At 38.1% G+C, this 25,199-nt stretch overlaps 1 protein-coding gene across 4 annotated transcripts in view; it reads left to right on the top strand.

The window, feature by feature from the left end:
- Positions 1-24,752, top strand: part of TGFBR1 (transforming growth factor beta receptor 1) — a 53,744-nt gene extending 28,992 nt beyond the window's left edge. For all 4 annotated transcript variants that reach the window (XM_045882774.3, XM_045882775.3, XM_064579946.1 and 1 more), the window contains 6 exons: positions 4,169-4,399; positions 8,870-9,037; positions 11,321-11,477; positions 13,134-13,258; positions 14,291-14,421; positions 20,194-24,752. In XM_045882774.3, coding sequence (XP_045738730.1) covers positions 4,169-4,399; positions 8,870-9,037; positions 11,321-11,477; positions 13,134-13,258; positions 14,291-14,421; positions 20,194-20,319 — 938 coding nt within the window. In that variant the 3' untranslated portion in view covers positions 20,320-24,752. The remainder of the gene's footprint in view (positions 1-4,168; positions 4,400-8,869; positions 9,038-11,320; positions 11,478-13,133; positions 13,259-14,290; positions 14,422-20,193) is intronic.
- The last annotated feature ends 447 nt before the right edge of the window (positions 24,753-25,199 follow it).

The following is a 25,199-nucleotide window of genomic DNA, read 5'->3' on the forward strand; positions in this document are numbered from 1 at the left end:
GGGCTTCTGTTTCCTCATCATAAATATGGAACAGATCCTGAGATATACTGTCTTTTGGAAAATATAAAACAACTTCAAAGAAAGCCTAGGTTTATAGATAAAATGAAGATTTGAAAATATACATAGTGGTGGCGCCTGGGTGGGTCGGTTGTTAAGCGGCCTTCGGCTCAGGTCCTGATCCCAGGGTCCTGGGATCAAGCCCCGCATCGGGCTTCCTGCTCTGCGGGAAGCCTGCTTCTCCCTCCCACTCCCCCTGCTTGTGTTCCCTCTCTCGCTGTGTCTCTCTCTGTCAAATAAATAAAATCTTAAAAAAAAAAAAAAGAAAAAATATACCCAATGAAAATTTCGCTAATTTTATAATCAAGTTACTAAACGAACATTAAAGCAGAAGTTGTGACCAGAGGAAGAATATGACTGAAGCATGAAATCACATCTGATACTACAGAAAGTTCACACAATGACAAATGTCTATTTATTTTAAGGAAATGAATATATATTGATTTATATGCATATCTGTTGAGTCATATAAGTATGAAGAAACTGAATTCTTGGCCTGAAGTTGTCTGTTGACTTTGGCCATGTATATTCAGTAAGTGACTTCGATCCATGACACTAGGACACATATAGGCTTGCACCGGAACCCAGGTCTCTCAAGGCAGCCTTTAAGGATCCCTGAGACCATTGTGAGCAGGGAGGCAGTGAGAGGTTGGATTGAGATGGAACAGCCTTAGCACTGGAGATGTGACAGTCTTTGGGCTGGAGTGGTAGAGGAGTGGAGAGAGCTTGTTTTAGGGCTTCGCCAGGGTTTCCAGTTGATTCTGAGTTAGTCCAAAGGGTTCCCAAAGGAGATCGGGCTCATTCTAGAAGTCATCCCTAGATCAAAAAAACTGTGATAAGCAAAGACCAAAGTCACAGGAAATCAGGGTGGCTACAGATCATTTGGAATTAATCCCTTGTTGCCAAACTTACACCCAGGGAAATCACAGCTGCTCCTGCCACTTGGCACAGTAGTACTCTAACAGGCCTCCAGGGGAATAAGCCTACCTAAAGGATTAGAAGAAATTGCTGTCTGGAAGGCAGCAGAGTTCTGAATAAGAATGCATTTATTTACTTTTTAAGATACAGACATGAAGTCAAGAATGAAATCACTCTTTTTGCATTTTATCTGTATTTTTAGATACACCAGGAACCACAGCTCTGTTGTCTGAAGGCTTCTCTCTCTCCTTTCTTTTATGCCTTACCCTGCAAAAACTTGTCTACATTGTTTGCTAGCTCTGTGGCTTCGGGCAGTTAGCTGATGTCTCATGCCCAAGTTATTTTATCTTTAAAATGAAAGTAAAGAACCCTGCCCTGTGCACGTCATTGGATTGTTGTGAGGTTCAAGTGAAACAAGATGTTTTGATAAATTGTAGTTCTGTCCAAATGACAGGTGTTACTCTTATTGGAAAGATATTTGGAAGAAAAATCTGACATATGGTATCAGTTTGCTGCATTGTACCAAAAAAACTTAGTTGAAGGCCTCCTTTCCCTGTCATAGTTCATTATGTGCTGAATGGCCTCCAAATTTATTGAGACAGAGGCTATCTTATGGTGAATGATAGCAGAAAATGCCACCTGTTTCCCTTCTATTCATTATAAAGCCTTAATGCTGTCTCATGCATGGGACTCATGACCATTTACTTATGTAAGTAAAATGTCTTTATGTAATACCCTTTTTAGTTCTTTTGCTTATTGAGAAAAGGTAAAACTAAACATTTCATGTTATGAATTCATATGTTTATTATTTAGTATCATGACCATAGTGGAGGAAAGGCCTGATCTCTGTTTCTCAGACTGTATCTTTAACTTGGGAACTGTGGGCAGCTCTGTGCCTGAAGCTAACCTAATCCCTGTTGCATTAATTTGAATCACAGGTTGTGAGTGTGCCCTTATTTAAGCTGTCATTAGATTGTAAAGTGTGTGTGTGCATGTGCACATGTGCCAGTTTTTGAAAGAGTGAATCTCTTAGGCCACTGTTCATTATGTTTTGTTCATGCTTATAATCTCTTACAATGTACGCAGGTTGTTCAGGTCTTATTTTGATTGTTCACTGCACGCGAAGCTGCTCGGACCCTGTTTCCCTATTGAAGTTTTTCTTTCAAGCAGTTCTAAGGATACAGAAGAGGAAAGCAGAGAACATAGAGATTTGAATTAGCCCTATTTATTTTTCTCTTTAGAAGAAAATTATTACTTTTTAAAAATGCTCATGTATTCACGTGGGTTATGGTAACTAAATATAGATAATATGATGAATCTAGATTTGGCTTTGAATTTTAGTTTGGGATCTAGAATCCAGTGATAATGGGGAGACAAAAACTTTCCTTGTCCTGGTAGCTTTCTTGACCATATCACTTACATGGGACCTGAATGTGTTAGACATTTTCAGACTTCCCATTTGTAATTCCCCTTTCTTCTGTACTCCTTGCCTGTCTAACTTCCAGAGTAGCCTCCTGAAGTTAACTCTTAAGTGTACTTTAAATCTTGAAGTATATCATATGACCCCATTCAAAGGCTGTAAGAAAATTTTACAGATTAGTATCTATACTAAACAACACAATTAAGGATATTCATAATATTAAAAGAGCTCCTTGATTTAAATAAGGATTTTTCACAGATCTGTTTTTAGCTAGCAGCCTCCTTATAAACATAAAAACAATTGTTTATAATTAGACTGCTAACTACTTTGCAGGAGGTGGGGAGGATAGAGAACAAGAAGAGGAAAAGGACCCATTTGAGAAACTTATAGATGAAAAGAGGAAAAACTTCTGATCACTTTAAAGACTTAATGTTTGAATTTAGAAGGATTTCACATCAGGAAACCAAAGACAGCACATAATTTCATTTACTACCATTGGGTTAATTTGGTCTAGCAAGGAACTCTGAAAATAGATTATAAATTACACACATTTATGTGTATAGACTGTATGAAAAAAATACTAGTGTAGAACATGGTTTATACTGGTATTTTTATTGTCAGGGTCAGTATAATTTAAGATGACACTTACTTAGTCCATGAGGGGATGTGATATTAAGTGAATTGGAATAGTCCCACATACAGTGATACTTAAATGTTGCAGGTAGTGATAAATCCTTTTCTGTAAACAAGTAAGTGTGACAGTATTTTAAAAATTTATATACATATTTTAGAGTAGGGCACGTTCAGATGGTGAAATAATGCCAGTGTCCCATCACCACATTAAGTTACTTGGCATCATTCTTTAAGATACTAATGTTGCCTGCGCAGCCAGCCAGTTCCTAGTGCGTAAATTGCTTGTCTTGAAATGGTTTCTGTGATAATTTTTACTGATTTATTGAAATCAGTATGGATTGTACATACTGATTTTATGTTTCTTGTGTTCACATACTTTTCTCCTCCCATCAGTAAAACCATTACCAGATTCATCCTTCTGAAAGCAATTTTTAAATTGCTTCTCCTCATTCATGAACCTTTTCAGAAATTTTTAATAGTTCCTGTTTAATCCACAGCTCTCATTGGTCTTTTTTTTTTTTTAAGGATTTTATTTATTTGACAGAGAGAGTTGAGAGAGCACAAGCTGGGGGAGTGGCAGGCAGAGGGAGAGGGAGAAGCAGGCTTCCCACTGAGCAAGGAGCCTGCTGCAGGACTAGATCCCAGGACCGTGGGATCATGACCTGAGCTGAAGGCAGACACTTAAACGACTGAGCCACCCAGGCGCCCCTCTCATTGGTCATCTTGAGCTCAGCATTCAGTACTCTTCATACTCTGATGACAGCTTCCCTTCTCTTCCGCTGCTTTACCACACACATTGCCCTTCGGTTTAACTGAGCGGGTTCTGTAAACATTCATTCATTTCCCTCTTCTACCTTTGCTTTAATAGTCCTCCTACCTGAAAATCTTATTTCCTCTTCTGTGGTGCTATCCCTTCTGTAAAGGAGAGTCAGATTCAACTTACTTTATAAAGCCTACCTGGACTCTCTAGGCAGGAGTTTCTAGATTCTTTTATTATATTTATAATCCTGTTGTCATTTTATTATGAATTACTATTTTTGCAAATGTAGTCTGCCGCTCCTTAGTGAGATTGTTAAGTTCTTTAAAGACAGAGCTTTTGGAGTTATTCTGTCACTCTTTAATGCCTATTTTTATCTTTAGGTTTACCTCTGCTCGTTCAGAGAACAATTGCAAGAACTATTGTGTTACAAGAAAGTATTGGCAAAGGTCGATTTGGAGAAGTTTGGCGAGGAAAGTGGAGAGGAGAAGAAGTTGCTGTTAAAATATTCTCCTCTAGAGAAGAGCGCTCATGGTTCCGTGAGGCAGAGATTTATCAGACTGTAATGTTACGTCATGAAAACATCTTGGGATTTATAGCAGCAGACAATAAAGGTCAGTAACATCTGCTTCTCCTTTGAGTATAATGTCTGCTTGAGCCTTTCTACAAATATGGATACTAAACATTGTCAGATTTGATGAGAAATAAATGTTTGTCATACAGATTAGACCCATTAAGTCAAAAAGAATATATTAGAAACCTTTACAAACAGGAACTTCTTTTTTTTTTTTTTAAGATTTTTTTATTTATTTGACAGCAAGAGAGAGTACAAACGGGGAGTGGCAGGCGTCGGGAGAGGGCGAGAGAGAAGCAGGCTCCCCACTGAGCAGGGCGCCTGATGCGGGGCTCGATCCCAGGACCCAGGGATCACGACCCGAGCCGGACGCAGACGCTTAAAAAACAGGAACTTCTTAAAGATGTTCTTGACGTGTTTCTAAATCTCTGTTTTATAAGATAAAAGAGTTTAAATATTTAAATTTAAAAGGGATGTGCTTTTGTTATTTTGGTTTTAGGCAGTAAGTTGAGTATAGTCATAGCATAGAAAAAATAGAGTTTTATAAACTCTGGTTGCTCAAAATTTTGAGATAAGTTAGAGCCCAGAGATCGGTTTCCTTTAAATTTCTTTTGACCTAATGACCATTAGGGCATTTTAATAGATACTAATGACCTTATTTATAGGAAGAGTAAAAATAACTTCTCAGTGTATTCTGTGTTTTAAGTTGGCAGGGGCTAGGTAATCTTTTAAATAAATAAATTTTTAAATCAACTCCATTACATAGAGAAATAGTTCCTCCAGGACCACCGTGCCCATTGGTAACCAACCATCTAGACACTTTCTTGCCTGTGATACAGGTGCCTGGGGCCCTGGCTCAGTCCGATGCTGCAGGAGAGTCAGTGGAGAGTCAGAATGAGCGCTGATGGGGAGCAGTGGCTTCACTGGACTTCATCTGCTGTCTTGGCTTCGGCTCTTACTGTTGTGCCCATAGTTGCTGCTTTTGTAGCTTCATCAGAGACTCGGCGTTAGAACTGTCATCAGCCCCGCCTGCAATCAGATGCATTTCCCAGCTTTCCTATTTTTAAAAAATGCTATCATTTTCTCTTTGAGATTGGCCAGAACCATGGTCCTCTTTTTCCTCCTCTCCCTTCCCATTTTCTTCAACAATATTTATTTCTTCAGAATATTGTTTAATGATTTTCCCTTTTGCTTTTCTGTATTTTCAGATTTATTCTCAGTATGCATTTATTGGGTTTTTTTTAAGAGTTTATTTCTAGAAAATTTCCAATATATAGAAAAGTGGAGCAAGTAGAGTATAAAGAACACTTGTCACCCAGCTTCAACAGTGATTAGCTCATTGCCAATCATATTTGATCTGATTCTGCCTACTCTGCCTCTCTCTGAATTATTTGAAGCCAAAGATATGGTATATATCTTTTTATCCATAAACACCTTTCTTTTGTATCTTTAGATTAAGGAATCGTAATGCAGCATGACCAAATTCCTGTTGTCAATTTTTAAAATGTCATCAGTATCCAGTCAGTTTCACATTTCTGCAGTTGTATATTCTTTTTTTTTTAAACAATTGGTTACTCACTTTAGGATATGAAGTCCACACATGGCATTTGGTTGATATTTATCTGAAATCCCTTAAAATTGCTTTGTTTCTCTTCATTTTTTTTTTTCTTCTTGCAGTTTCTTGAAGAAACTGGATTATTTGTCCTGTAGGGCTTACCACATTTTGGATTGTGTTGATTGAATTTCTGTAGTATCTCTGAACTTGCTCCTTGTATTTAAAAACTGGTAGTTAGGATTAGAGACTAAATCTGAGTAATTGGATTGGTTTCCTGAAAATATTGTATGCCTTCCTATATACTGTATATTTTGTATTATATACTTGTATACAACATACTGTGTATTGTATATTATATATTGATATATATATCACATTAAGAGCCATCTAATATTTGATTATCTAGGTCTTTTTTAAAAGATTTTATTTATTTATCTACCTACCTACTTACTTACTTACTTACTTACTTACTTACTTATTTATTTATTTATTTATTTATTTATTTATTTATTTATTTTAGAGAGCGAGCGAGCGAGTGAGCACGAGCAGGGGGAGGAGCAGATGGGGGGGGAGAAGGGGAAAGAATCTCAAGCAGACTTCCCGCTGAACACAGAGCCCCACCTGGGGCTTGATCCTCAGAACGCTGAGATCATGACCTGAGCCAGAAAGGAAGGGTTGGATGCTTAACCGACTGAGCCACCCAGGCGCCCCTTGATTATCTCTTTTTTGTGACTTAGGGCAGTGATGGATGTGATGGCTGTAGGCAGTGATTTATCAGTGGCTATTACCAGTTTAGTATTACTTAATGTAAAAACAAAACAAATAAAAGCAGTGATCATAGTTTGACCAAGTCCTTAGTTTTCATTTTCTTCTGCCTTTGGCACCATTTAGTGTCCCCTCTAACTCTTAAAACAACCTTACAAACAATGTTCTGTGACTCTAGATTTTCTGTGTTCATTTCTTATTTCTTAGTAGTTGTGTTTGCTTTCTAAAACTCTTTTTACTGATTTGTATGAAGGCTCTAAGTCTACAAACAGTAATTGCTCCCTTGAAGGACTTAGCCATGTGCATAGTTTCAAACTCAGCTGTGGTGGTTGCTTTTAAATCTGTCATTTGGGGCTCAAACCTGACCCAGGCCCAACATGTTTTAGGCCTATTCCAAGCAAACACCCTGGCGCAAAATGCCCTTGCCTTTGTGCCCTGAACTTTATTTTCCCATTTGCTCAGGCAGCAGCCAAGCTAAGCTGGTGCTGTCATCTGGTGGTCACCATGGGAACTGGCTCACCCTCTTGGGTCTTCCCTACTCTCTTCTTTCTTTGTCAGGGGTTAATGGATTTTGCCCAGAATTTAGCCCATCCACTCTATTTCCCTTCTCCTTTATCTTTATCCTCCTGATTTAGTTAATTCCACCTGAGACAACCCTTTATATTACACAGCCTCTTAAATATCCTTCTTCTGCTTCTCTTATTAATTACCTCAGAAAATCTCCCTTTCTTCCATCTGCCTGTGTTCCTCTTAATTTGTCAGCCTTTCAGAATTCAGTCATGATTAATAAGCATGCAGGTAAAAATAGTGATGCATTTGTATCAGGGAAAAGAAAAGGCACAAGTTTGAATAGAATCAGTTTATAAAGTTTATGAAGAGTAAGCTTTGTTTATATGTATAGTTTGTAAAGAACTAGTGTCATGAGCATCTAAATTGTTTTGAAAGTACCCAGAAACCCCCTCCCGAATCTTCTGAAAATACCTTTCTTAATCTCATCTAATCAGAGTTGCTTTCCTTCAAGTACCACTTTCAAAATTACAGAATCTGTTTTATGTTAATTGGGGTGGGTTTTTTTTTTTTTTTTTTTTTACAACCAATAGGGAAGGAGACAGCCCATTTTAAATTCTTAGGAGCCATGCATTCCATTAAATGCTTTATCAGTTGTCCTGTTTTTTAACTCTTCTTAACAGTTTTGCAAAAGTAAGGTATTCTTGCTGTGTAAAAGAAGAAACAGAGCCTCATTGGTTAAGAAACTTATCTGAGGTCACATAGTCAATAATAACTAGGCCCTGTGTTCCCCCCAGGTCAGAATGACTCCAAATGTGTATCTTTTACTGAATTGTGCTGCTTCCTGGTGTATGGTTTTCTTGCTACTCCTAGGTTAAATAGGCTTTTGAGGACCAGCCTAACCTAGAAGCCTAGCCAGAGTTTTTACCATGATTCCCATGGGAAAACACATTTCAAAGCCATGTATTAGTTTACAAACAAATTTTTGGAATACATACTCCTAGTTGTCGAAGTTCAGAATCACCTTGTGTAAAACTGGGTTCAGCCCCAGCTTTTTTTCCCCCTGACATTTTAGTTTCTCTTCCAGCTTTACCATTTGTCAATGATACCACTATTTTTATATTTTTTTCTAAGATGGAAACCTTGGAATAATCTCTTATCTGGCTTCTTTGTGAACTGAATGTATAGTCTGTGATTAAAGCTTGTATTTCTTCCTTTAAGCTCACTTTCAGTTTTGTCCTATACTATTCCATTCCTACTGTGGCTACACTAGGCTCCAGATACTTCTCATCTTCCACCCACTCCCCTTTCCCTTCCTCCTTCCAGAAACAACTACTGAGCACCCCACCTGAACCAGACATTTTTCTAGCCACTCAGGAGTCCCAGCTCTGCTACCATCTGTGTAGATTTGAAATCACCATCTTTGAACTATGATTCCTTACCTCTTAAATGGGATTAGTTACCCTTGCCTTATCTCAAGAATAGGGGGCTTACTCAGAGGATCTAAAAGATATGCATGTAAAAGTGTAAGACAGTGAAAATATGAAGGAAATAATATTCAAACTTAAGGTACTGTCATGTTGCAGTTGTGGAATTCAGGATTGAGAGTAAAAAGTGGTAACTTTTGAGTAGATAAATTGATGTTCTACAATCCATCTGAAACATTGTTATTCTACTCTACAGATAATGGCACATGGACTCAGCTCTGGTTGGTGTCAGATTACCATGAGCATGGATCCCTTTTTGATTATTTGAACAGATATACAGTTACTGTGGAAGGAATGATAAAACTTGCTTTGTCCACAGCAAGTGGACTTGCCCATCTCCACATGGAGATTGTTGGTACCCAAGGTAACTCAAAGTACTTATGTTATTTAAGCTTTAAATTCCCATGAATCTAATGTCCGTTAGAAAATTTTTTAAGAAGTCAGCCTAAATAAAGATGTTTAAAATGCGGTTTTTAATGAAATTATTTTATCTTTCTGTTGAAAATCTCAGGTGGAGTTAGGAATATGGGAATTTGTTTAGAGATTCTCTAGTCATTGTAACAAAACTGATATGTATGTGAATTCTTAAAAGTAGCATCTAGTCTTGTGATTTTTGAGGATCTCGACTTCAGAATTCAAGTCTGAAAGAATGTGTGTTTTTATGTGTAGTATCAAATGTAATGTGAAAAATGCTTTTTAAAAATCAGCATGTTCAGCCATCAAAAGGAATGAGATCTTGCCATTTGCAACGACGTGGATGGAACTGGAGGGTATTATGCTGAGTAAAATAAGTCAAACAGAGAAAGACATGTATCATATGATCTCACTGATATGAGGAATTCTTAATCGCAGGAAACAAACTGAGGGTTGCTGGAGTGGGGGGTGGGGTGGGAGGGATGGGGTGACTGGGTGATGGACACTGGGGAGGGTGTGTGCTCTGGTAAGCGCTGTGAATTGTGCAAGACTGTTGAATCTCAGATCTGTACCTCTGAAACAAATAATGCAATATATGTTAAGAAAAAAAGAAGAAGAAGAAGAAGAAGGTAGCGGGAGGGAAGAATGAAGTGGGGGAAATCAGAGGGGTAGAGGAACCATGAGAGACGATGGACTCTGAAAAACAAACTGAGGGTTCTAGAAGGGAGGGTGGGAGGATGGGTTAGCCTGGTGGTGGGTATTGAGGAGGGCACATTCTGCATGGAGCACTGGGTGTTATGCACAAACAATGATTCATGGAACACTTCATCTAAAACTAATGATGTAATGTATGGGGATTAACATAAGAATAAAAAAAAATCAGCATGCCACCTAATGTTATCTGGCAATCTAATAATTATATTTGACTCTGAGATAAGGAGACTTCATGAGACCATTTTGTAGTTAAAAAATTATATACTAAATTTTAGTTATGAAATTGTTATGGTATAATTTTTATGCCATGTAGGATTGTCACATGCCAATATATCTCTCTCCTCTAGCGATTATCCTCTTGCCACCTGGTGGCTCCCTCACTCCCCACTTTACCACACACATGCTCTTTCACATCTTAGTCTCCCTCATCTCTGTAATTGTTACTGTTGTTGATAATAACAGTTGTATTGCGTTATGATTCACATATCATACAATTCACCCATTTTAAGTGTACAGTTCTGTGGCTTTTAGTGTATTCACAGAGTTGTGCATCACCACAGTCCATTTTAGAACATTTTCATCACTCCAAGAAGAAACACTGTGCCCATAGCAGTCACTCCCCATTTCCTCCCAAACTCCTTAGTCCTGGGCAGCCACTAATCTGCTTTCTGCCTTTATATATTTGCTTATTCTGGACATTTCCTGTAAGTGGAATTGTGTCATATGTGATCTTTTGTGGCTGGCTTCTTTCTCTTGGCATGTTCTCAGGGTTCATCCATGTTATAGCATGTATCAGTACTTCATTCTTTTTTATGGCTGAGTAATACTCCATTGTTTGGATATACCACATTTGTCCATCAGTTGATGGACACTTGGGTTGTTTCCACTTTGGGCTTTTGTGAATAATGCTTCTATGAACATTGGTGTACACTTTGTGTGTGTGTGTGGGTATATGTTTTCAGTTCTCTATTTATACAGTGGAATTGCTGGATTATACAGCAACTAACGGTTTTGAGGCATTACCAGACTGTGACTCTTTTTTCCAAAGTGGCTGCACCATTTTACATTCCTACCAGCAGTGTAGGAGGGCTCCAGGGTTTCCACTGTTAGTATTTAAAGGTTGTAAATTTAATACTGAGTATATTATAGTTGGTAGGTAAAGGAAGTGGTGTCGATGCTTGGTCCTTGGACTGAAATATCAGTCTGTAACAAGAGTTCCATAAATAATTCATAAGATGTCAACAAACAAACATCTTTAACCCCCAGTCTTTGAGTTGTTAGACTTACAATTTTTGAGCACCATTTTTTAGAGCATCTTATTTTCTTTGAAGAAATGTAATTTCAGCAACTTTTGGTATAATGATTCACTTGAGGTTGTTTAGTAATTGTCCAGGTATTGTGGGTGATGTGAGCTGAAATGCTTTGACATTGGGATAGGAGTAGAGGCTTTGAACCTAAGGGGGAGAATTGTGATTGGTATCACCTTTTAAGCAATCACGTTTACTTTTGGTTTCTTTAGGGAAGCCAGCCATTGCTCATAGAGATTTGAAATCCAAGAATATCTTGGTAAAGAAGAATGGAACTTGCTGTATTGCAGACTTAGGACTGGCAGTGAGACACGATTCAGCCACAGATACAATTGATATTGCTCCAAATCACAGAGTGGGAACAAAAAGGTATGCTTGTGAAGAGTGTTTAATATCTTCTGAAATCAACTTTTTCATTTCCTTCTCATTTTTATGTACATATCTTCTGAAACTCAAACCTGTACTTTATTAGATTGCCCACAGGTAGAAGAGCTCATGGGCTTGCCTGCTCTGAAGCCAAGGTTACCTGACTTTTAAAGATGCCTGCTGATGAAAGATGGCCCTTCCAGAAAATACTATCATTCGTTATATTAATTATAATAACAATAGTAGCTGATGCTTATAGGGTGCCCAGTATGTGCCAGTCATTTTAATGTGTCATATATATATATAATCTCAGTTAATGCTCTCTTCAAGTGCTATACTGTAGGTAGCCCAACTATTTTCTGATTTTTAGTTCCTGGAAATACACCTTTCTTTCTTCCTTAGAATTTCTGCATGTACTGTATCCTAGAGCAGACTTTGCCCTGCCTTTTCCCTGACTTGTACTCACCCTTCCTTTCTCAGAGGAAGCCCTTTCCGGACTGAGGTGCCCTTACCAAGGGCTCTCATAGCAGGCTGAACCTGGACCATTAGGGCACTTAGCACATTATAACTCTCCATTTATTTGTGTATATGTTCCATTGGATTGCAAGCTGCTTGAGAGCAGCCTTGCGTTTGTTGAATCCACAAGTTTTCTAAAGAACATGACTAGGTGGGTGACGTCCTCATTTCACAGATGAGGAAACAGCCCCGTGGAAGGCAAGTCACGGGGTCAGCCTCATACACATGGTAACCTGAAGAGCTGAGATTCGAACCTTAGCCTTTCTCACCCAAAAGGCCTTACTCTGTGTATTATCACAGCATGTTGCCACAGCATATCTCCACGTTACTGCCTTGGCCTTGGATAGAGCCAAGCTTCATTCTGTCTCAGTGGTATTTATGATTTCTGGATTCAGCAAGGGCTCTCGGAACTCTTGACTTAGGCTCCCAGGACAGTGGTCGCTGCAGGTCTTCATGAATCCTGATGTATAACTTCAGTAGGGTTTTTAAAACTTCAGAACCCTACAACGTGGCATCAGTAGGAGGACTGGCATTCATTTTTTATCTATTATTTTGTTCCCTGGATTATGTCCTCATCCTTTCATCCTGTTTTAGTGAGAAGACTTCTAGATTAAAATATATGGTCCCCGCATAGTACTTGACAAAGTAGGTGGTTTGTGTTAAGACATTCTTAATAGTCATGATTGTTACATATGTGTCTTTCATTAGAAGCTAAGATCATAAGGCAGATAGCATGAAATTGCTGTTTCAGCTTTTCGTGGCATTTAGTTGACATCATTAATTTTCAAATCAGTTTGGATATTTAATATTTTTCTTGAGTTTAATATGGTCTCAGTTATATAATACTGGATATATATGTCTATATATGTATAGTGGTATCTGAAAGAATGTTGATCAAAGCGTTAACACTGGGTGGTAGTAATGGAATGATTTTTCACTTTGTACTTTATGAACTTTGGGAAAATTTTTATAAGAAGTATGAGTCATTTTAAAAAGTAGCAGAACCATGCTGAAAGGGGAGAAAAGTCTTAAAGTTAATACCAATTTTTAAAAAAATTCTCAGGAAAAAAAGAAAATATATGAAACAGTTCAAAAGTAAAGTGACCACCATTCCATAAAGTAAATTGCTGACTTCTTTTTTAGGTACATGGCCCCTGAAGTTCTAGATGATTCCATAAATATGAAACACTTTGAATCCTTCAAACGTGCCGACATCTATGCAATGGGCTTAGTATTCTGGGAAATAGCTCGACGATGTTCCATTGGTGGTAAATTTCTCCCCCTCCCCCAACAGTTTATTATGAACAGAAGCTGTTCCAGGATAGCCTTTTTTTTTATTGAATGAAATTATACACATCAGCGGTCTAAAATTATGTTCACCAGGTGATCACTGAGAGTGCCAAAGAAAATAAAGGAGATAAAACCTGCAGTGAGGGGAAATGACATGACATGCTTATTTTAGTGTATTCTTTTTCTATTTCCATTTGAATCCTGGGAAGCATCAGAAACCAAGCCCTTGTTATCTTGGAATATAGTTATTTAGAATGGAAGACTACTTGAGAGGCCACCCAGGAAGCTGTTTCTAGCATGTACCTGGGTCAAACTCACCCCCCCCCCCGCCGACCCCAAATGTGTGGTTATTTTGTCTAACTTCTTAGCTGGAAGTTGTATATACAGAATACAATTACATTGCCATTACACTACTTTTTAAACTAAGTTTATTTTAAGTTAATTTTAGATTGAGCACTTTCGATATTTACTTGAGCAATAGTTTCTCATTCTTGGTGGCCCAGGCTTGGTTGAGACTAGGGTCTCAGGTTTATATGGCAGTAACAGGGAGAGTGTGTCTCTGTATGGTAGCAAAGAGGACAGATCCAAGTAGAGGTAAAGGACTTGCACCTCAGATTTGCCTGTAGGATTTACATCTCCGTGGTAGAGTGTATATCCCTATACCAAGGCTGAGCACTCACAGAATAAAAACTCTCATTTCTTGCACATGAGGGTTCTTTGGGAAAATATCAATCAGGTCATTACAGCTCATAGTTAACCATCATTAAGATAGCCTTTGCTGATCCCATAGTGATATTTAATTTCAAGGCGTGGGCCCAGTACCAACTCAGAGAGATGGGTTGTTGATGCAGATGTAGATGAGATAGAGCAAGCTAGAAGCCCTGTTCCACTTCACTAATTAATTAATGGAACCCTGAAATAGGACTCTTGGGTGTGCCTGGACAAAGAATGGTCTGGCATTATCTGAGTAAATTCTTCAAAAAATACATATATTTTTTTAACCAATATAGGAATTCATGAAGATTACCAGCTGCCTTATTATGATCTTGTACCTTCTGATCCATCAGTTGAAGAAATGAGAAAAGTTGTTTGTGAACAGAAGTTAAGGCCAAATATTCCAAACAGATGGCAGAGTTGTGAAGTGAGTATTTATTTTGGATACTACACAATTTTCTAAACTGCTTCTGCTTGGTATGTGGAAATTTGCTACTTTTCTTTAAGGAAAATAGACACAGGAATTTTCTTTTCTTTTCTTTTTTCTTCTTTCTCTTTTTCTTTTTTTTCCCCCATGGCAGTTAAACCAGTGAATGAAAAACAGAGTAATTTGGTTTTCATGTTCAATCTCAAGGACATCAAAAGGGCCATGGAGCATTTGCAGTGGCCATCAATGTCTCAGAATAGTATTTAAATCTACCAATGAACCAAGGCACCTGCATTTTCATTTTATCTGTCTTTTACATGGAATATTCATTCCATTTACATTTAATGCACTTATCGGTATGGATGGGTTTAAGTTCACCATCTTTTTTTTTTTTTTTTTTTTTAAGAAGTGCACTCTCTAATCCCCATCACCTATTTAACCCATCCCCCCCATGCATCTCCCCTTTGGTAATCATCAGTTTGTTCTTGGTAGTTATGAGTCTGTTTCTTGGTTTATGTGTGTCTCTCTCTTCGCTCTTAACTTTTTTTTCTTTGCTTGTTTGTTTTGTTTCTTAAATTCCACATATGAGTGAGATCATATGGTATTTGTCTTTCTCTGACTGACTGACTTCACTTAGCATTTTACCCTCTAGCTCCATGCATGTTGTTGCCAATGGCAAGATTTCTTTTTTTTTTTTTTTATGGCCAGCATTCCATTGTATATATACCACATCTTCTTTATCTATTCATCTATCAGTGGACACGGTTGCTTCCATAGTTTGGCTATTGTAAAATAATGCTGCAACGAACACAGGGGTGCATGTAACCCTTTCAGTGTTTTTGTATTTGGGAGGGTAAATACCCAGTAGTGGGATTCCTGATTCATAGGGTAGTTCTCTTCTTAATTTTTTGAGGAACCTCCATACTGTTTTCCACAATGGCTGCACCAGTTTGCATTCCCACCAAGAATGCAAGGAGGTTCTTTTTTCTTCACATCCTTGCCAATAGTTGTTGTTTCTTGTGTTTTTGATTTTAGCCATTCTGACAGGTGTGAGGTGATATCTCATTGTAGTTTTGATTTTCATTTCCCTGATGATGCACGATGTTGAGCATCTTTTCATGTGTCTGTAGGCCATCTGGATGTCTTCTTTGAAGAAATATCTGTTCATGTCTTCTGCCCATTTTTTAATTGGATTCTTTGGTTTTGGGGTATTGAGTTATATCATATAGTTCTTTATATATTTTGGATACTAACCCTTTATCAGAGATGTCATTTAAAAATATCTTCTCTGGGTGCCTGGGTGGTGCAGTTCAGTTAAGCATCCGACTCTTGGTTTCAGCTCAGTCATGATCTCAGGGTGGTGAGATTGAGCCCCCTGTCGAGCTCTGCACTCAGCGCGGAGTCTGCTTAAGACTCTCCTCCCTCTGCCCCTTGCCCCACTCTCTTCTCTCTTTCTCTCTCTCTCTGAAATAAATAAATAAATTAAAAAAAAATCTTCACCCATTCAGTAGGTTGCTTTTAGTTTTGTTGTTTACTTTGCTATGCAGAAGCTTTTTATTTTGATGTAGTCCCAATAGTTTATTTTTGCTTTTATTTCCCTTGCCTCGGGAGACATATCTAGAAAAATGTTGCTACAGCCAATGTCAGAGAAATTATTGCCTGGGCTCTCTTCAAGGATTTTTATGGTTTCAGGTCTCACATTTAGGTTTTTAATCCATTTTGAGTTTATTTTTGTGTGTGGTATAAGAAAGTGTTCGATTTTGCTCTTTTGCATGTAGCTGTCCAGGTTTCCCAATACCATTTGTTGAAGAGACTTTTTCCCTTTGTATATGCATTCCTCCATTGTCAAAGATTAATTGACCATATAATCATGGGTTCATTTCTGGGTTTTCTGTCCAATTCCATTGATTTCTGTGTCTATTTTTATGCCAGTATTATACTGTTTTAATTACTACAGCTTTGTAATACAACAGTCTGGAGTTGTGAGACCTCTCGTTTTGTTGTTTTGTTTTTCTAAGATTGCTTTGGTTCTTTTTGTGGTTCCATACAAATTTTAGGATTGTTTTAGTTCTATGAAAAATGCTGCTGGTATTTTGATAGGGATTGCTTTAAATGTGTAGATTGCTTTGGGTAGTGTAGACATTTTAACAATATTTGTTCTTCTAACCCATGAGCATAGAATGTCTTTCCATTTCTTTCATCGTCTTGAACTTCTTTCATCAGTGTTTTATAGTTTCCAGAGTACAGGTCTTTTACCTCTTTGGTTAAGTTTATTCCTAGATACTTTGTTGTTTTGGGTATAATTGTAAATGGGATTGTTTTCTTAATTTCACTCTTGCTGTTTCATTAATAGTGTATAGGAATGCAACAGATTTCTGTACATTGATTTTGTAGCCTGCGACTTTACTGAATTCATTTATCAGTTCCAGTAGTTTTTTGGTGGAATCTTTAGGGTTTTCTATATATAGTATCATGTCCTTTGCAAATAGAGGTCACCTACATTTTATTTTTTTTAAAAGATTTTATTTATTTATTTGACAGAGAGAGACACAGCGAGAGAGGGAACACAAGCAGGGGGAGTGGGAGAGGGTGAAGTAGGCTTCCTGCAGAGCAGGGAGCCCAATGTGGGGCTCGGTGTGGGGCTCGATCTCAGGACCCTGGGATCATGACCTGAGCCGAAGGTAGACGCCTAATGACTGAGCCACCCAGGTGCCCCCACATGCATTTTAAATGAATGTGTCCTTTTGATCAGGGCAGCCCAGAACAATTGGATGGATCTGGACGGAAATTAGGAAGCCTGGATTCTAGAACAGCCTGGCCACCATTTCAGAGTCTGACTTTGGGCAAATCATTTCAGTTTTCCAGACCCTAACATGCCTTTTAAAAGGAGGAAGTTGGATAAGGTGATTGGCAGGATGGTTCTGATGATTTGACATCTTACTCATCTGATTACCTGTGTGACCATTCACCAGGAATGTAGGGAAAATGCTTTCCAGCAGTGTCTGAGATTCTCAACCCCAGCTCTTACAAAAATTTTAGAAATGTTTTTGTACTTGTAAATTTAAAGAATTTCTAAGACAAATTTTATTTAATCTATATGTAATTGTTAGCTGTCACTGTTATAATATTGGCAAGGCAGAGCCTTTTTCTCCAGATGTGAAGTTTTATAGCTGAAGAGGAATAAAAAGCTAGTGACTTAAGTAGTTGATTTTACATATCAAAATAATGTAGGACTCGGGGCGCCTGGGTGGCTCAGTCGTTAAGCATCTGCTTTCCACTCAGGTCCTGATCCCAGGGTCCTGGGATAGAGCCCCGCATTGGGCTCCCTGCTCGGCGGGAGGCCTGCTTCTCCCTCTCCCACTCCCCCTGCTTCTGTTCTCTCTCTCGCTGTGTCTCTCTCTGTCAAATAAATAAAATCTTTAAAAATAATAATAATGTAGGACTCAATGGTCGAGACATTGAGAAAGCTCCTTAGCTACCTCCCAACAAAATCAAGTATCCAGGCCCAGATAAAAATACGTCTTAGTGTGCTCAGAGAATTTGCATGTTTAACAAATGAAATTGGGCTAGATTTTGTCTTTTACAGATTTGATCTTGATATTGCAAAGTGCAAACTCGAAGTATTCATGTATTCATTAAATAAGTAGAACACATTATTAAACAGATGGCTTTTTAAGCATGAGGAAAAGTTAACAGAAAACATTAAGAGTACACATGCAATTTGCAGTTACTGTCACATCGTGCTGAATTAATGCCATTGCTGTCATTTTTGTTTTTTCTCCATTTGGTTAGTTTTCTATTTCACTTTACACTAATTCAGTCTTTCGCTTTTCTGGGGTTTATAAGTCTCCTCTCAATAGTTGAAACACATTAAGAACATGAAACTGATAGAATAACTAAGAAGTATCTTCCAGAACCTTCTGATCTTTTCCAGTCTGGACTTGTAGCTCCTTAGGCCAACTGAGCAGCTTTCATCTTGGGATATCCCTCACCTTTTGTCCTGGGATTCCCTTTGCCTCTGTTACAGTGAATCTTCCTTCCTGGACCCCATGACTTCCTGTTTCTTGGTTTATTCAACTCCCACCATCTTTTAAGTCTCTGCTCAGATGTTACCTTCTTAGTAGACATTATACATCCCTTTAAAATATCACCTTCTTTCCCTGGCATATTTTATCTCCTTCCCTAAATGATGTTTCTCCTTAGCACTTACCACTGACAGTCCATGTATTTCACTTGTTTATTAGCGATAAGCTTTGGCTCCCTCGAACGTGAGCTTTATGAGGATAGGGATTTTGTCTGTCTGTTCTCTTTTGTATTCCCAGTACCTAGGATGAATTCTGGTAAATGGTAGGCTCTCCATAAATTTATAATTTTGTAGAATTGAGTATATGTATGTGTTGGGCATTTGGTCGTTTTTATATGGAAACTAATGTTCATTTCTAGGAAATGTCCCCGAAGTATTTGTTTGATTTGTTCCTTTCTGTTTTCCTCTGTTCTCTTTCTTCCACTCTAGTTTTGAATGTTAGACCCCTTAAGAGGCCTTCTCATTTTCTTATCTTTCCCCTCTTATCCATCCTTGATTTTTTTCTAAACTTTCTGCAAGGTTTATCAACTTGTATCTTTTTTTAATCAGGTTTATTTTCCAATTCTTCTGTCACGTTTTTCCAAAGTCAAACAAGAAGCAAAAAACTGTCAGTGATGAATATGAGTATTTTCTTTATCTCTTTGAGGATATTAATAATAAATTATTGATCCTTTCTTCTCTGTACAACTGTTTTGTCCAAGTTACTTTAGTCTGTTTGTATCAGCTTCTGCATTCATACTGCTTTCTTTGATGTCTGATCAAACTCCTATTCTCTCTCTCTTTTTTTAAATTATATATAATGTATTATTTGTTTCAAGGGTACAGGTCTGTGATTCATCAGTCTTACACAATTCACAGCTCTCACCATAGCACATAGCACATAAACTCCTGTTCTCTTCATGTTTAAAAACAGGACACTGGAAGCTGACGAAGCTTTGTGCATATGAACAGCACTCACCCACTGTGACCTTTAGGGTGACCTAACTGGGTTGCTTCCATCAGTTGTTGGGAGCCACTGATATGTCAGTATCTTTAGGTCTTTCCTCTTGGGCTCACATTTCCCAGAGAAGACTCAGTCTCTTACCTGGAGGAGTATCTACAAATTGCTGCCTGTGTTTTAGGGAGAAAACCTATGGTCTTATCATTTAGTGAGTTGTTAGTATGGAACTTTGCACCCATGTTCCCCAAGTCGGAAATCTCTGTTTTACCCTCCCAGATAAAACCTCTAATCTTTTGCTGGGGTGAGAGTGGGACAGTCACCCAACCGTGTGAAGCTCGGGGAGGGGCAGGTATCTGGGGTTCCAGCTCTTTTGGCTGATCCTCATGTGTTTAGCTTGAACTTCACATCAGAGGAACTCAATGCAGTTAATTCCTTGGTTCTAGGGGAGTTTCTATGTGAGTGAGGTTCCTTTTTTGCCTTGACAGCTCTGGTTTAGGATTCAGCTTTTTCACATCTGCTAAGTAAGTTGGCCCTCATCCATCTGCTTTCCAGCTGCTGACACCAGTACCCCAATGATGGGAATTGAAGTCATTTCTCTTTATTTGCTATCACAAATAATGCGGAAATATAACAAAACAATTGAACATATGTCACTTGGAAAGAAGATGTACAGAATAAAGATCTTATTCAGATGAATGGAAAGCACTCATTGGCACTCATTAATTATTTTTCTTCTATTTTTTTGCAGGCTTTGAGAGTAATGGCTAAAATTATGAGAGAATGTTGGTATGCCAATGGAGCAGCGAGGCTTACGGCTTTGCGTATTAAGAAAACATTGTCACAACTCAGTCAACAGGAAGGCATCAAAATGTAGATCTGCAGCTTTGCCTGAACTCTGCTTTTCCTTCAGATCTGCTCCTGGGTTTTAATTTGGGAGGTCAATTGTTCTACCTCACTGAGAGGGAATAGAAGGATATTGCTTCCTTTTGCAACAGTGTAATAAGGTCATCGAGAAACTCCCCAGGATTTCTTTGGACCCAGGAAACAGCCACGTGGGTCCTTTCTGTGCACTATGAACACTTCTTTCCCAGGACAGTTACAAAATGTTGTGTAGTCTACCTTTATTTTTTATTAACACAAAACTTGTTTTTTTTTTAAAGATGATTGCTGGTCTTAACTTTAGGTTAACTCTGCTGTGCTGAAGATCATCTTTAAGGGTAAAGGAGCTGGATTGTTGAGTTATACAAAACATTTCTTATTTTTAAAGAAAGTGATTTATTCCTGGTTAGTACATTCTCAGAGGATTCTGAACCACTAAAGAGTTCCTTGATTCAGACTTTGAATGTACTGTTCTATAATTTTCAGGATCTTAAAACTAACACTTATAAAACTCTTATCTTGAGTCTAAAAATGACCTCATATAGTAGTGAGGAACATAATTTATGCAATTGTATTTTGTATACTATTACTGTTCTTTCACATATTCAGAACATTACATGCCTTCAAAATGGGATTGTACTATACCAGTAAGTGCCGCTTCTGTGTCTTTCTAATGCTTACAGTCTGTGTGTCTTAAAAGCTGTAGTATTTTAATTCAAAAAATTTATTTATCTGGGTAACCCAGACTTTTTTGTTTTTTGGAAGGTTTTTTGTAGTATGTCATTTGGTATTCCATTTTGAAAATGCCTTTCTCCTACCAAAATGTGCTTAAACCACTAAAGAAATGAAGTGGCATTAATTGATAAATGTTATCATGGTCATTTTTTAATATTCTCACATCAAGCTTTTGCATCTAAATTGTGTTGTCTAAGTATACCTTGAAAAAATAAAGTGGCACTGTAGATGCTTATAGTACTCTAATAATTTAAAACTTGTAGCATACAGACTAATTTTTCTAAAAGGGAAAATTTGTCTAGCTGCTTATGAAAAGTTGTGTGGCATTCTGTAAGCCATTTTTTTTCTTTATCTGATCAAAGACAGTGTTATTTTTTTAAGAAATGAATTACATTTAAAATTAGGGTGTGTTAATGTTGAATAATAGACCTTTTTCTAGGAAGGTAAAGGTAGTTAATCATTTGAGTAGATAACAGGTGTGCAGGAGAGTCATAGTTGTTACGTAGGAGTCAGTGTTTGGTGGACTTTCTGTCTTTGTAACTAAGGTTAGAGTTAGCGTGGTTCTGAGGTCTCACTACACTTTGAAGAAGGCAGCTTCTAATTCAGTCTTTCCTTCTGTGTGCAGATACTGCAACTGCTTAATTTACATGGTTAGGTAATAAGTTTAGTACACCCTTGATATTTGGGAGAGTGGTAGCTAAAGAACATTCTGAGTATTGGTTCTCCATTTACAGATGTTCTCAGTCAAATTCTATGTTTAAAGCAAACTTGTCATGGTCTTCACACTAAGTTGAAACTGGCTTATAGTAACTGATTTTTACTTCCAGTGCTAAAAGTCTTTTAGGGCTTTTACGGTTTTCAGAGTCCTCTTTATCACTGTGATCTTATTCTGATGGGAGAAAAACTATCATAGCAGTGAGGCAAGACATTGACTTTATAGTGCTATCAATTTCCAAATGAAAGGGTCAGAATAACCTTTATAGTATTTGGTCAGTAAGAGATAGTGGCCATTTACGCTGACTGAGCTGCATTCTGATCATGTCTTTTCTCTTATACATAGAATAAATTTGAAAGACTATTTGGTCTTAAAGCCAAAGTAATTTTAGAATGAATGACATATGCATAGGAATTTAGTGTCAGTTTCATGTGTTAAAAACATCATGGGGAAAAATGTGCTTAGAGGTTAATATTTTGACTCCAAATTTGAGTTTTTTTCTGTAGTTACCATGATTTTGTCAACGCAAATGAATGACAGACGTTGAGGGCTTTGTTTTATAATTACGTTATATTTCCTCTTTATTAATCTCTAGCTCTCTGATTAGGTACTTTTTTTTTTTTTCTTGGCCATTTCTATGCCTACCAGATCTGGTTTTTGAAATCCAGGGGACCAATGCTAAAACTATTTTTATATAATTTTAAGAACATACCAAAAGTTCTTGTCTGATTTAAAATTGAGATACATGATTTCTCACTTTCATATAAGGTAATCAACTTTTACTGAAGATATTCTTTATTAAATCAAAGATTGAGTTGCAATTATACTATTCTTGCCTAAGTGGATAAAATGTACTTTTGGTGAGTCAGGGAATTTTTTTAAAAGTTGGAGTTTAGTTCTAAATTCGGTTTACATATTACTGCAGCAAATTCCTTTTCTGGCTAATGACAGTTTGATAAACTCCGATTAGTTAATATTGAAAATGAAAGTCACTTAAAAATGAAATAGATCATGATTACTGTGGCCATAACTGCAGATACGTTTGACTAGAGTATTGATTTTCTCATTTAGATTCACAAGCCTTTGCTTATACTGACTATCTTCAGATGCTCACCTTCCAAAATTAAACTTGGTTTAAAATATACCTTCAGACCAATTACTTGTCCACATCCACTTCGTCAGTACCCCAGAGGAATGGGGATGAGGGAGGTGTGACCCGGCGGGGCGCAGGAATCCCTGGCCCGCCCTCCTCCCTCTAGCTTAAGTTTCTCTCAGCCTGCCTTCCTGCTGGTCCCTGACTCAGAGATGAATTGCCTTGCCACCAGCCTTGCCCGCCCACCTCCCCTCAGCAGCCTGTTGACTGAACAGCTGCTTTGGAAATCCAGAGGAAAATGGTTGACGGAAGTCAGCTTGGTTGGTGGGACATGAGTCACTGGATGTTGCTGGGAGGGTTCTCCAGGTTTGGAGGTGGGGTGGGTGATGGCCCTGCCGGCTGCCTTCTTTTGACTGGCGCTGCGGCCAAGGAATGGGGAGGCAGCGCGGCCGCAGTCAGGGCAGCCGCAGTTGAGCCAGAAGCAGCAGCAAATCGGGTCCCGGAGGGGACAGGGCGAGGCCCGAAGCGCGGAGTCTGTGAGTCTGCTGTCGTGAGACTGCTCAAGAAGTGCCTTGAGTCCGTGCACAGTGACATCGTTAGTAACACCACGGATTCCACATTTCAGTTCTCGTTACAAAATTTCGGTGGTCCCTCGGCCATTCTGCAGCTCATGCATGAGCCACCTTCAGTTGCTCCTCTACATCTGAGAGCTGTCCCGTATAGAACATTTTATAAACAAGATGGCATAGGGCTAATTAAAATGCAGAACAAAGTCAGGATCCCCTTAGACCTGTCCTGCCAAGAGTTTAGTTCTATCCTTGCACCGAAAGAGTGATTGTTAAGTCAGCTGTTTCTGTTGGTTCCTTGACTGTGGCCGGGTTCTGGCTCCAAATGATGGAGATTCCAAATGATGGTTCTGTGATCGCGTGGCAGGAAATGCCAGTTCAGACATGTCTGGGATCCTAAAGAATAGGTCTGCACGTGTAATCTGTCGCTGCTTGTGTCTGTTTCGGAATGCCGGACTACCCTTGGGCCCTCTCTCTGGGAATGCTGGAATTCTAAGACATTCGGAGGATCGTCAGTACACTTAAACTTTTCAACACCATTATGCAGTCTTACTTGTAATTGTAGACTTTAAAGAATGTGTTTAATAACATTCAACCTGTTTCTTAAAGCTTAAAAAAAGAACCTAAGTGAATTTGTTTTTATTTTTTAACAAGATTTGTGAACTGAATATCATGAACCGTGTTTTGATATCCCTTTTTCACATTGTGCCAATGGAACGGGGTGTTTGAGATTTCTTTATATGTCAAGGAGATGCTTCAAAATGTCAATTGCTTTAAACTTAAATTACCTCTCAAGAGACCAAGGTACATTTACCTCATTGTATATATAATGTTTAATATTTGTCAGAGCATTCTCCAGGTTTGCAGTTTTATTTCTATGAAGTATGAGTGTTATGTTGCTAAATTACTGAAATGGTACTGTATTGTTTATATTTGTACCCCTAATAACATCTTTTATGGTTTTTGTTTTCTGTATTTTATTGTATTTGTGCAAAATTCTCTTGGCTTTATCAGTGTGATCTCTGCCCTTTCAGATGTGTACAGAAAATGTCCATATAAATTTTCATTTAAGTTGAATGATTTTGAGAAAACTGTAAAGAGGAAAGAAAAACAAAAATTGCAGTTCCCCATAAGTTTTTAAAAGTTGTATATTGTATTTGTAGTAATATTCTGAATGAGTTGTAAATAGGAAGTAGAAGAGCGATGCTTATGTCAAGTCCTAACACTACAGTAGAAAAATGGAAGCAATGCAAATAAATGACTTTTTTTTCCCAAGTGCCAGTGGCATAATTTAAAATAAAGTGTGTATATTGGACCGAGCCTATGCTGTTATGAAATGTAGTTGCTGTAGATAGATATTAGAATTTTTGGATTATTCCCCAGTACAAGTTACATCGTAATGTGGTTGAGAAGTGCCTGCCTGCCCCAAGGTGCCTCCATGGGCGTGGTAGCTTCTTCCCACGTGTGCAGGGGTTGCTGGTCTGACAGTGGGCAGGATGGGACCTGCCTCCCTGTGAACTATGTTGCCTCTTGCTCAGCAGATTTGCTGAGGTTGTGTTAAAGTGATCTTATTACTTTGTTTCTCAAAGTTTTGCAGTTATTTTCAAAGGAAATTTAGAGTGTTTTCATCTTTCCTAATTGAAGGATTTATGAGAATTGGCATAATTTGTAGAAATAGGCTTGGCTTTTTTTTTTTTTTAAGTAGATTTGAACAGTTAGTATGCTGGGAGTGGAAACTTGGCTCATGAGAAAACAGCAGATAGTGA

This window comes from Mirounga angustirostris, unplaced genomic scaffold, assembly GCF_029215605.1.
Source record: "Mirounga angustirostris isolate CCGP_5_RB_7025 unplaced genomic scaffold, mMirAng1.0.hap1 SCAF_15, whole genome shotgun sequence".
Classification (NCBI taxonomy): domain Eukaryota; kingdom Metazoa; phylum Chordata; class Mammalia; order Carnivora; family Phocidae; genus Mirounga; species Mirounga angustirostris.